General features: G+C 41.5%; 1 protein-coding gene across 1 annotated transcript in view; it reads right to left on the bottom strand.

The window, feature by feature from the left end:
* LOC308578134 (uncharacterized protein) overlaps positions 1-13167 on the bottom strand; it is a gene marked incomplete at its 5' end in the record, with an annotated part of 124504 nt that overhangs the window by 27816 nt on the left and 83521 nt on the right. The window contains 4 exons of the mRNA XM_081178400.1: positions 6818-6918; positions 7693-7833; positions 10619-10814; positions 12497-12576. Of these exons, the coding sequence (XP_081034526.1) occupies positions 6818-6918; positions 7693-7833; positions 10619-10814; positions 12497-12576 (518 nt within the window). The remainder of the gene's footprint in view (positions 1-6817; positions 6919-7692; positions 7834-10618; positions 10815-12496; positions 12577-13167) is intronic.

Below are 13167 nucleotides of genomic sequence, written 5' to 3'. Positions count from 1 at the left end.
TGGTCCCGATTTCCAGCTGCTCCCCCCTGAGTCTCCTCTGGCTCTATCTTCCTGGGGTGCCTCTCTAGATTCCCCCCTTGCCCTGGCCACTGGTGCTCCTTTCTGTGAATCCTCTGATTCACTGGAAAGACTGGGAGATCTCGGGTCGTCGTCATCACTCATCCTTTCCTCTGTCTCCTCCCCTTCGCTCTCTGTTTCCTCCCTTGCCCGTGCCTCTGCACCTAAACCCCTGACAAATGCCTTCTCCAAAGCCTTCACAAAATAGGAAAACGTCCAAGAAAACAGCTATTTTCATGGAGGGTTGAGATATTAACTGATATGCACAAAATTTCAGATATAGCTATATAATCCCTAGTGTAGTAAGATAAGACCTTGGGAGCAGGCATCTTCAAAAAAGTGTTTTTTATGAACCACCCTAGTGGTCATGTGAGACAGTGAGACCTTGGTTCTCAAATGTTTTTTATACAGGTTTCTTTATACAGAAGGTTTTTTATACAGAAAGGTTCAGCATTGTGGCATCCTCTTCATACGGACAAGCAGCACTTTCCTTTTGGGAAATTCCATGCTCCTCAATTCTGGCAATTATTAATCACTCTCAATTCCACCCTAATAATTGCCACCTGCCCGGATTTTAACTTGTCTGAATTAATTTTTATTTGAATTACTTGATGTCTGCTTTTAGGCTCGTTGTGTTGTTTTTATGATGTTAGCTGCTCTGAGCCCAGCCTTGGCCGGCGAGGGTGGGATACAAACAAAAACAAATTATTATTATTATTATTACTACTACTCAAACGCTTTGGTTCCCAAATGCCGAAAACCCAGAAAAAGTGTTCCAGTTTCCAGGCGTTTTTCGGAAGCCAAACATCAAATTTGGCTGTCAGCTATTCTTTCTGGGGCGCCTGCACCAATCAAACAGACTTCGGGAACAGATTAAGTTTGGTGCTTTGGTTTTTGCAATTTATGTGGTGTTTTTGTTTCGGAGGCTTTTTTGGTTCATTTGTTTTTGCGACTGTGCGGATCCCAGTTTAGTTACTGATTGATTGATTGATTGATTGATTGTGTGATTGCAGAAACGGATAGAAGCCCCGGTCCCCATCCGAACAATGACTATCATCAGTGCAGGTGAGAAAAAAAAATAATTTTCATTTTTATCATTTACAAGACTGTTGTATTTATTTTAGAGTACAGTACATGGATGACTGCTTTCATTTTAGGGATCAGTGGTCTCGTTAGATAGTAAAATTCATGTTAAATGGCTGTTTTAGGGATTGTTTTTCAAAGTCTGGTACGGATTAATCCGTTTTGCATGACTTTCTTTTTTTTTTATATAATAATTTTTATTACGTTTTTTTCCAGATTACAAATAGAAAAGAAAGAACATAGACAGTAGAAAGAAAGAAAAAACAGAAAATCTCAACCATTTCAACAACTTATTTCAGATTTCTATCGGGCTTCCCCACATCTCCCACATAGTGCATTCTTAACAATAAAATTATCAGCAAATTATAACCTTGTTTCATGTGTTTCTTTTTACTTTCAATTGCAGTTTAAGTTTAAATCTCTTGTTTTCAATTTACTTTTAAAATATAACATATTGTCATTTTTACCCATTTAAACCTTGATTCTTTCGTAAAAATTATCCAATTTCTTATATAAACCATTTTGTTGCTGGGGCTGATATTCCAAATCATACGGCGTCTTAAGATTCATATAACTTATAATACTTTTGCAAATAGTCCTTAAATTTACACCAGTCCTCCTCCATTGCTTCTTCTCCCAAGTCTCGAATCCTTGCAGTCATCTCGGCTAGTTCCATGTAGTTCATCAGTTGCGTCTGCCAGTCCTCCAGTGTGGGCAAATCTTGAGTCTTCCAATGCTTAGCGATAAGAATCCTTGCTGCAGTAGTAGCATACATAAAAAGAGTTCTATCCTTCTTTAACACCTTCTGGCCGACAATGCCCAGGAGGAATGCCTCTGGTTTCTTAGGGAAAGTGTATTTAAACACCTTTTTTAACTCGTTATATATCATTTCCCAGAAGGCCTTCACTCTTGGACAGGTCCACCAGAGGTGAAAGAATGTCCCTTCAGCCTCCTTACATTTCCAGCATTTATTATCGGACAAGTGGTAGATCTTAGCAAGCTTGACTGGGGTCATGTACCACCTGTATACCATTTTCATAATGTTTTCTTTCAAGGCATTACATGCCGTAAACTTCATACCGGTGGTCCATAACCTTTCCCAGTCCTCAGACATGATGTTATAACCAATGTCCTGGGCCCATTTTATCATGGCTGATTTAACTGTCTCATCCTGAGTGTTCCATTTAAGCAGCAAGTTATACATTCTCGATAATAGCTTGGTCTTTGGTTCTAACAATTCTGTCTCAAGTTTCGATTTTTTCCACCTGGAATCCTGTTTTTTTATCTAGCTTAAAAACCTCATTAATTTGGGCATAATGAAACCAATCTTGCACTTTACCCTTTAACCTTTCAAAGCTCTGCAACCTCCAATTATCTCCAATGTTTTCTATTATTTCCCAATATTTCGGCCAACCGGCCTCCATATTGGGTTTTTTCCGAGCCTTGGCCTCTATTGGTGATACCCACCTCGGAGTTTTGCTTTCTAGTAAGTCTTTGTATTTTTTCCAGACCATAAATATTGCTTTCCTGACAATATGGTTTTTAAACATTCCATTTTGCCTTGTCATACCACAAATACGCATGCCAACCTAACGAGTTATTAAAGCCTTCCAGATCTAGGACATCAGTGTTTTCCAACAAGATCCAATCTTTCATCCAGCAGAAGGCTGCAGCTTCGTAATATATCCTTAAGTCCGGCAGGGCAAATCCCCCTCTTTCCTTTGCATCAGTTAGTATTTTAAACTTTATTCGGGGCTTTTTGCCCTGCCAGACAAATTTAGAGATATCCTTCTGCCACTTTCCAAAACATTCCACTCTGTCCACAATCTGCAAGGCCTGAAACAAAAACAACATCTTTGGCAAAACGTTCATTTTTATAGCTGCAATTCGGCCTAACAAGGACAACTTCAGTCTTGACCAAATTTCTAGATCCTTTTTAACTTCTGACCAACATTTCTCATAATTATCTTTAAATAAATTCAGGTTCTTGGAGGAGAGATTGACCCCCAGGTATTTCACTTTTTTAACAATATTTAGTTCTGTTTCCTTCTGAAACCCTTCTGTTTCAGTAGCTGTCAAATTTTTCCCTAACACCTTAGTTTTTTGTTTGTTCAACTTGAAACCCGCCACCCGACCAAATTTCTGTATCAGTTCCAGAACTCTTTTTGTACTAGATTCTGGCTCCTGTAATGTTAAAACCAAGTCATCTGCAAATGCTTTCAGTTTATATTGTTTCACTCCGACCCGTATTCCTTGTACCTGCCGATCCTTCCTTATCATGTTCAGCAAAACCTCCAGGACTGAGATAAACAATAAAGGGGACAGGGGGCACCCCTGACGTGTACCTTTTTCAATCTGAAGCTCTTCTGTCACCACATTGTTCACTATTGTTCACTAGATAGAGTTTTGCATGACTTTCTATGGGAAAGTGCACCTTGGTTTTGGAACACATTCAGTTTGAGAACCAAGGTACCACTGTATAATTAACTGGGGGGGGGGGAGAGAACATTTGTGTAAAAACCAGAAGCCTTTCTAATAGGTTTAACGGGTGAAGAAATACCAAGAGACCTAAAAAGACAGTGTATTCTATTTATGCCAGAATGTTCTTAGCCCGGATGTGGAAGGAAGAGAAGGTCCCAACAAAAGAAGAGTGGATTATCAAAATGACTGTGAAGATCAGACATCAAGATGATAGGAAATTTAAGCAAAGAAAAAAGTTAAAAGGACAAAATGGGGAAAATAATGAAGATGAAATGTGAAAAAGCATGGTGCAAAAACCTTAAGGATATAACCATCGTTAGTTCAAAGATGGCAAAATTAAGGGAGAATGAGATAGGCAGGAGAAGTAAATATTTAAAAAACCAGAAGAGGGAAGCTGGGGGAGATTGGGATTCATCTATGCTGTCTGCAAGAATGATGTTTGTGTTGAATATAAAATGCTAAAACTTAATAAAAACTATTTATATATATAAAAAAATTAAACAAGAATGGGAAAAATTTATTGAATACCTTAAAGATACATATTTAGAAATAATAATAATAATAATAATAATAATAATAATAATAATAATAATAATAATAATAATTGTATCCCGCCCTCCCTGGCCGAAACCGGTCTTAGGGCAGCTAACATCAAATATATAACATTAGTATAAAATCAAACAATAATTAAATTACCTCCTAAAAACAAATCGGGATCAAATTAAAATCGAATTAGATGGTTTTCCACAGGCAGGATTGACAGGATTGATATAACATTGATGAAGCCAAAGTAGCAGGAATAGAACGAATCATTGTAATTACATGCAAGAAAAGATGGCAAAATATGGAAACGGGGGGTGGGGGGTGGGGGAGAGTCCAAGGGGTTTGTATAATCCCAGTATTGTATATATTGAAAATGTTTGGAGTGTATGGAAATAAAATGATAAAATAAAAAAACTGAATAATAATAATAATAATAATAATAATAATAATAATAATAATAATAATAATAATAATAATAATAATATTATTTATATCCTGCCCTCCCCAGCCGAAGCCGGGCTCAGGGCGGCTAACAACAATCAAAATAGTCCAACATTTTAAAACATTCATTATAAAATTAATTAAATCAAATTAAAATCAAATTAATGGCAACCATCAAGCAAAATTCTGTGCAGGTTGCCAGAGGAGGGAGTCAGTCTGCGCCCTGACCAAAGGCCTGGTGGAACAGCTCTGTCTTGCAGGCCCTACGGAAGGATGTCAGGTCCCACAGGGCCCTAGTCTCTTGTGACAGAGCGTTCCACCAGATTGGAGCCGCAGCCGAGAAGGCCCTGGCTCTAGTTGAGGCCAACCTAACCTCTCTGTGACCTGGGATCTTTAGGGTGTTTTTATTTGCAGACCGTAAATTTCTCTGTGGGACATACCAGGAGAGGCAGTCCCATAGGTACGAGGGTCCTAGGCCGTATAGGGCTTTAAAGGTTAAAACCAGCACCTTAAACCTGATCCTGTACTCCACCGGGAGCCAGTGCAGCTGGTACAGCACCGGATGGATATGATCTCGCAGCAAAGACCCCGTAAGGAGTCTCGCCGCAGCATTCTGCACCCGCTGGAGTTTCTGGGTCAGTCTCAAGGGCAGCCCCACGTAGAGCGAGTTACAATAATCCAGTCTGGAGGTGACCGTCGCGTGGATCACAGTGGCTAGGTCAGGGTGAGAGAGATAAGGAGCCAACTGCTTAGCTTGGCGGAGATGAAAAAATGCCGCCTTTGTTATAGCTGTAATCTGCGCCTCCATGGAAAGGGAGGTGTCGAAGATTACACCCAAACTCTTAACGGACGATGCTGGCACTAATTGCACCCATGCAAGAGATGGGAGTTGCCCCCTCAATCCCATATCGCTCCGTCCCAGCCAGAGGACCTCTGTCTTCGAAGGATTTAACTTCAACCGGCTCCCACGTAACCATCCAGCCACAGCTTCCAGACATCTGGTCAGTGTATCTGGGGCCGAGTAAGGATGGCCATCCATCAACAGATAGAGTTGGGTGTCATCGGCATACTGATGGCAACCCAGCCAAAAACTCCGGACAAGCTGGGCGAGGGGGCGCATAAAGATGTTAAAAAGCATCGGGGAGAGTATCGCACTCTGAGGCACTCCACACACCAAGGAGTGGCGCGATGACAATTCCCCCCCCAAGCGCCACCCTCTGTCCCCGACCGGAGAGAAACGAGCGCAGCCATTGAAGGACTGTGCCCTGGATCCCCACGTCGGCAAGGCGGTGGTCCAGAAGTTCGTGATCGACCATGTCGAAGGCTGCTGACAGGTCTAGAAGAATCAGCAGCCCCGACCCGCCTCGATCCAGCTGCCTGCGGAGATCATCTGTTAGGGCGACCAGAGCCGTCTCGGTCCCATGACCAGCGCGGAAGCCGGACTGGAATGGATCGAGAGCAGATGTTTCATCCAGAAACCTACCAAGCTGTTCAGCAACCGCTCTCTCAATCACCTTACCCAGGAATGGAAGATTCGAAACCGGGCGGTAATTGGATAGATCTAAAGGATCTAATGATGTTTTCTTTAAGAGCAGACACACCACTGCCTCCTTCAGTTCCCCTGGGAATATCCCAGTGCCAAGGGACAAATTGATGATATCCCCCAGGGGGGCCCGCACCTCGTCTGGGCACGCTCTAATCAGCCAGGACGGGCACGGGTCAAGAGGACAGGTGGTGGGCTTTCCAGCTCGGAGGAGTCTGTCCACATCGGCTGGGGATATCCGGTCAAAGTGGTCCAATACTGGACCCGAGGACAGTCGAGGGGCCTCCAGTTCCTTTATTGTATCCAAATTGGCAGGGAGGTCATGGCGGAGCAACAGGACCTTCTCCGCAAAAAAGCTCGCAAATGCCTCGCAGCTGTGTGTCGAATTGTTATTTAAATTTGGCTGTCCTTCAAGGGACAAAAAATAAAATAAAAATAAAAATAAAAAATAAAAAAACCTAAAAGAAAAAGAGAAAGTGCTTTATCCACAAGAGGAGAGCTTTCCCACAGGCACCAGACCAGCGCATGAGGAGTAATAATAATTATTAACAACAGCAACAATAATTTATTATTTATACCCAGCCACTCTGGGCGGCTTCCAGCAAAAGATTAAAATACAGTAAGGAGGAGCTCTTTCAATCTATTTTCCCCATGGCTTTGGAAGCTCACCTGATGGCCTCCTTGTAGTGCATGAGGGCCTCCTGGAGCTTCCCCTGCTGTTGCAAAACACTGGCTAAATTTGAATGCGCAGCTGCAAACTCCGGGAAGACCTGCGGGGAAGAAGCTCACTCTTAGTTTCCCTGAGAAGCATTCTAAAGAGACGGAGGCTGCTCTTTGAGGCTCAAAGGTTGTGGGCGTGAAATAAATCCTCATTTGGATTGACTTGCAAAAATTAAGGAGGAGGAGGAACCTATGGACTGCCTTTTTAGCATGCATTGGAAATACTGTTGGGAGATCAGACTGTCAAATGACCAATGCCATATTTTAAAGAGCCCCTCTTTGATGCTCAAATGTGGCAGGGGCTGGCTGCAAAATAAATCACCGTTTGGAATGATTTGTGGTAATGATAATAATAATAATAATAATAATAATAATAATAATAATAATAATAATAATAATAATAATGGGCCTATGAACTGCCTTTTTCGTACGCATAGGAAATACTGTTAGAAAATAAGACTGTCAGGGGATCAAGCTCAGCCGACACAGAGAACAGCATGTGCCCAGCTTTTATTTCAATTTCTGTACCGTTCCTTAACACCTTGCATTGTTCTTCTGATGAAAAAGCAGATTTTTGGTCATTCCAGGAGGCCTAGGAATATAAAAAGGGGGACAGACCCTCTTCCTTCCAAAAGGGACTTATCGGACCATGCTTTGTCGAGCCTCAAAATGCTACTTCACTTTCACTTCTTCACCATTATTTCCGTTATTGATCAAGAAAAATTTGATCGGCGATTTTTAAAAAGACCCAGACTAGGAGTCCAGGGTACGCATGCCTAACCCTTATATGTCAATTTAATTGTTGTAATTCTCCACGCACGTACCTCAAGAGCTTTCCGGTAGAGGCGGACAGCCTCCTCGATATTCCCTTGTTCTCGCTTGATGTTCGCCAGGTTATTAAGAGAATCCGCGTGAGTCGGACATAAACGGAGAGCTGTATTGTAGCATTCCTCGGCTTCGGCAACCTTCGAAACACAAAACAGAGTTTTTACACGAATATTAGTATGTCTTTCACAGGAGCCCAAAAGGCTGCTCTGTGATGTGATGGCTGGATTGAGGTTTGATACGGCCCCTCAGCTCCTGACGGTAACTTGGTATTAGAGCGGTTCATAAAAAACTCTTTTTTTGAAAATGCCTGCTCCAAAGTTCTTCTCTTACCAACAGTAGAGATTATATAGCTATATCTGGAATGGCATGCATATCAGTTAATATCTTTTATATATATATGCCAGCTGTCCTTTGTCAACAACCAATTGTTGCTGTTTTTTATATTGAATATATGCTATATGGTAACTGTTGCACCTCATAGGTAACTCAAGCCTTCTGCACGTCACAAAAGATGTATTTTATCAAAGTCATTGTTGAACTGAAATACAATTATTAATAGTGAAATGCAATTAAGAAGAAGCATATTAACAGTAAAACCCCACAATTGTTGAGCCTTTTTTAAGGATTTGACCCCAGAGGTGCTGACCTTTTTTTAGGATTAAAGTTCTTGAGCTTTTTGGGGGGAAGTTTTGCCCTAGTAAATAAACCGCCACGAGGGCCGGATTAAATCGACCAGAGGGCCAGATTAGGCCCCTGAACTGGACTTTGGACATGCCTGGTCTAAAAGAACATTGGGAAAATTTAAATTCTTTGGCAGGATAGCAGGAAATATGACAAAACCAATGCATTTTGAGATCTAGGAGAGATGGGTGGAAGGCCCCCAAAGTGGACTTTGGACATGCTTGGTTTAGGGGAACATAAATACAAGAGCAGACTAATCCGATTCAAACTCTCTTTCCCGCACACTTACCGTCTTTTGCAAGATGTATTTAAGGAAGACAGTAAGGGAAATGGTTTTGGTCATACTAAATCAAAATTAAGAGACAGAGTTGCTAGATAGTAAAAGAAAATCATTGCCAAAAACGTATAAGAATGGCATACAAAGGATGAAGAAGTTAAGTCGGTTATGATTAAATGGGCTCAAGATTTTGGTCATAACATTGAATTAGATAAGTGGGAAAGATTATGGGCAAAAACAATTTATTGAATGTACAGCACTAATTAAAAATTTAATGAAGGTGACGTATAGGTGGTATTTGACGCCGACTAAACTTGCTAAAATATATATAACTCAAGATAAGGCACGCTAGAAATGCAAGGAGAAGGAAGGGAATTTCGTCCATAGGTGGTGGATGTGCACTAAAGTCAAAGTCTACTGGGATATGATTTACAAAGAATTGAAAAAGATCTTTAAATATACTGTTATTAAAAAAACCAGAGGCTAATTTTTGAAAGTGATTTACAAATGCTAAAGTAAATTGTTTTAAGTAGAGTAAGAAGGTAAATAGGGCGATATATGTTCAGGTAGGCAGCTGTGGTGGTCTAACGCAGTTGAAATATATAAAAAATATATAAATTGTCCAGTAGCACATTGCAGACCAACTCAGTTTGGTCTTGGTAGAAGCTTTTGTATCTGAAGAATTGGACCTGCATACAAAAAATTATACCAAGAAGAAGCCAAGTTTAGCAAGCCCTGTTTAGGGAAGCTTTTAATGTTTGACGGACTATTGTATTTTAATATTTTGTCGCCAAGAGTGGCTGGGGAAACCCAGCCAGATAGGCGGGGTATAATATATTATTATTATTATTATTATTATTATTATTATTATTATTATTATTATTATTATTATTATTATCATCATCATCAGGTGCTACTGGACAATTTTTAAAGGGTGATATAGAAATGCTAAGAGGATCGTGACTGCTTAAGAAAGCCAGGGAGTGGGAGCGGGGGAAGGGGGAGGGGAGTCGACGCTTGGTATGAGCAAAGTTGTATGTGACGATATGACAAAGGAAAAAATAAAAGAGGACTTCTTCTAGGTTCTGTACCCCAAATCCCCCCCCCAAAGAGCCCAATTTCGAGGTCACCATCATCCGGAAGGCTTTTTTCAGCAAACCCTCTGACATACAGAAAGCAAAAGGGACCGGTTTCATTTTCTTTTTTTAATTTTTATTTTATTTATAACATAGTCCACAACAACTCATACATACAAACAGACCCACCACCATTGACTAATTATCAAAATTAAACTCCTATCCCCTTACACAAAGAAAACATAACATAAAAATAAAAGACTTTATTCTGTTAAATGGCCGCCTTATTTACCTCTTGTATACTATTTCTTTTGTATGGGATTATTACAATTTTTCCTAATTATGACTTAAACCACAAAGTCTCCTGTAGAAATTAATTGAAACAAGTCCAAGTGTATATTTTGGGGCACTGTTTGGTAAAGTATTCTCTGCATTTTCCCCATTCCTTTTGGAATTCTTGTCTGGGTTGTGCCCTAATTGTCTCTGTTAATCTGGCCAATTCAGCATGGGGTAAAAGCCTAAGAAAAAGCTAAACAACTTCAATCCTAAAAAAAGTTCAACAATTTAAACCCTAAGAAAAGAGCTCAACAACTTCAATCCTTAAAAAAAGTAAACAACTTTGGTCGGCCCTTATGGCCCTTCACTTCATCAAATCTGGCCCTCTTTGAAAAAAGTTTGGACACCACTGCCTAATAGGAAAGTTTCTGTATTTTTTTTTCACAGGCCCACCAGAAATGTATAAGTGTCCCTTCTTCTTTACTGCACCTCCAGCACAGTTTTTTTGTTTTATACATTTTAGCTATTTTGGCAGGTGTTAAGTACCATCTATAAAACATCTTTTATATAGATGTTCCCCCCACCCCAAGGCAAAAGGGACCAGTTTCTTACGCTGCCTTTCTCTTTCAGCGCGTTGGCCAGGTTGCAGTAGGCGTCAGGGAAGTGGGGCTGGAGCTCAATGGCCCTCTTGTAGGTATCGATTGCCAGATCGATCAGCCCCTGTTCGTAATACACACATGCCAGGTTGCCGTGGACAACAGCGTGGTTGGGACTCAGGCTCAGGGCCCGTAGGTAGGCTGCAACGGCTCTGAAATGAGATCAAGGACTGGTTCAGTTTCATTGTCACCAGGGTGGATAAAAATCTGTTTTTTAAAAAATAAAATGCTTTGGGAGGACGATTAAGAGGATCGAGGCGGGCCGGGACTGCTGATTCTTTTAGATTTGTTAGCGGCCTTCGACATGGTCGATCACAAACTTTTGGACCACCGCCTTGCCAACGTGGGGATTCAGGGCACAGTCAGACAATGGCTGTGCTCCTTTATCTCAGGTCGGGGACAGAGGGTGGCGCTAGGGAGGGAGTTGTCGCTGCGGCACTCCTTGTTGTGTGGAGTGCCGCAGGGCACAATCCTTTCCCAGATGCTTTTCAATATCTTTATGCGCCCCCTTGCCCAGATTGTCCGGAGTTTAGGGCTGAGTTGTCGTCAATATGCTGATGACACCCAACTTTATCTGTCAATGGACTCGGCCCCAGACACACTGACCAGATGCTTGGAAGCCGTGGCTGGGTGGCTGCGTGGGAGCCAGTTGAAGTTAAATCCTTCGAAGACAGAGGTCCTCTGGCTGGGTCAGGACAACATGGGGTTGGGGGGCCAACTCCCATCTCTTGTGGGGGCGCAATTAGTGCCAGAGCCTTCTGTCAAGAGCTTGGGTGTAACCTTCGATGCCTCTCTTTCCATGGAGGCACAGGTTGCAGCCACAGCAAAGGTGGCATTTTTCCACCTCCGCCGTATTAAGGAATTGGTTCCTTACCTTTCTCGCCCTGATCTGGCCAGTGATCCATGCGATGGTCACCTCCAGGCTTGATTATTTTAACTCGCTCTATGCTTAGACTCACTCTGACACCCTATATGGGATTTGGTATATAAATTTTCCCGTGGCTTTTTTTGCTGGCCCATGTAGCACCAGCATGGATAGCTGGCTTGGGTGAATAGCTGATGTTTCCTCCCTTTGTAGTCTTGATGAGGCTGCATTTTAAGCTGTATTTTAATTAACTGGGGTTTTTTTCTATTCTATTTTATTGTAATTTATATTTGGTGTTAGCCGCCCTGAGCCCGGCCCTGGCCAGTGAGAGCGGGGTAGAAATAAATAAATAAATAAATAAATAAATAATTCGGGGAAGAATTATTTGTTTTAAGTTTTTCATGTGTGCGAAAACTCAGTCCAAGTTTTTCTTGGGGAAAAAATGTTTCAGCACATCAGTTAAGCAACATGGATACATATGCTACCATGTTACTGTTTAAGTGAAATAAATTGCTTAAATTGTTATGAAGGAAATGTTTCTTTTCTCCTTCCAATCAAGTGCAGCAGAAAAGTTGTTCAAATAAAAAGTGTTCACTTATTAAAACTCACCATCATTTCGTCACAATCGGGCTGTATATAGCAGAACCAAATCATTTTGATATAACTGTAGAAAAGACTCTGAAGTTAGGATTCCAAAAAGGAAACCTGCCTCCGTTTGTCAATATTAAGAGGATGCCAGCAAGGCTGAACCTTCCGGTAAAAGGGGGATTTAAATCAAGTCTTATGGATTTGGGATTTAAATCAATTTGCTTTAAATAAAATCAACCCTCTAGGCAACAATGGGAGTTAGTTTGGGTATGGGATGCAACCACTAAACTGAGAATATAAGACGTAATGTGATTATACGCAAAACCAATAAAAAACATTTATATAAAAAAGAGAATATAAGCTCTATGCCTATTTGCTTACCTGTCAAATATACGCGCCTCCTTCAAGACGTTCCCCAGATTAATGTAAGCATCCAGGAAGTTGGGGTCCAGGGTCACCGCCTGAAAATATTTAAGATAATAGATTTTTGTTACTAATACAGTCATACCTCAGGTTGAAGTAGCTGCGGGTTAAGCATTTTCGGGTTGTGCTCCGTGGCGACCTAGAAGTAACAGAGCGCGTTACTTCCGGGTTCTGCAGCTTGCGCACGTGCAGACACTCAAAATGATGCCACACGCATCTACGGAAGCAGCAAATTGTGACCCGAGCATGTTCGCTTCAGGATGCGAACGGGGCCCCGGAACGGATCCCGTTCGCATCCAGAGGTACCACTGTATAACAGCATGGTTACTTTTAAATAAGTGGGTCAACTTTGACCTAGGCTGCCTCCTACCTACCTTCCTACCTTATCGATCTACCGACTTTATCTTATTATCTATCTACTTGCCTACCTATCTTATCTATCTATCTATCTATCTATCTATCTATCTATCTATCTATCTATCTACCTACCCTATCTATCAAATCTATCTACCTACCTACCATCTAATCCAGGTGTGGCCCAACTTGGCCCTCCAACCCCCATCATCCCTACCTAACAGGACCAGTGGTCAGGGACAATGTGAGTTGTAGTCCCAAAACAGCTGGAGGGC

The sequence above is a fragment of the Podarcis bocagei genome, assembly GCF_964188305.1.
Source record: "Podarcis bocagei genome assembly, chromosome: W".
Classification (NCBI taxonomy): Eukaryota; Metazoa; Chordata; class Lepidosauria; order Squamata; family Lacertidae; genus Podarcis; species Podarcis bocagei.
This window is presented reverse-complemented; position numbering and strand designations above follow the sequence as displayed.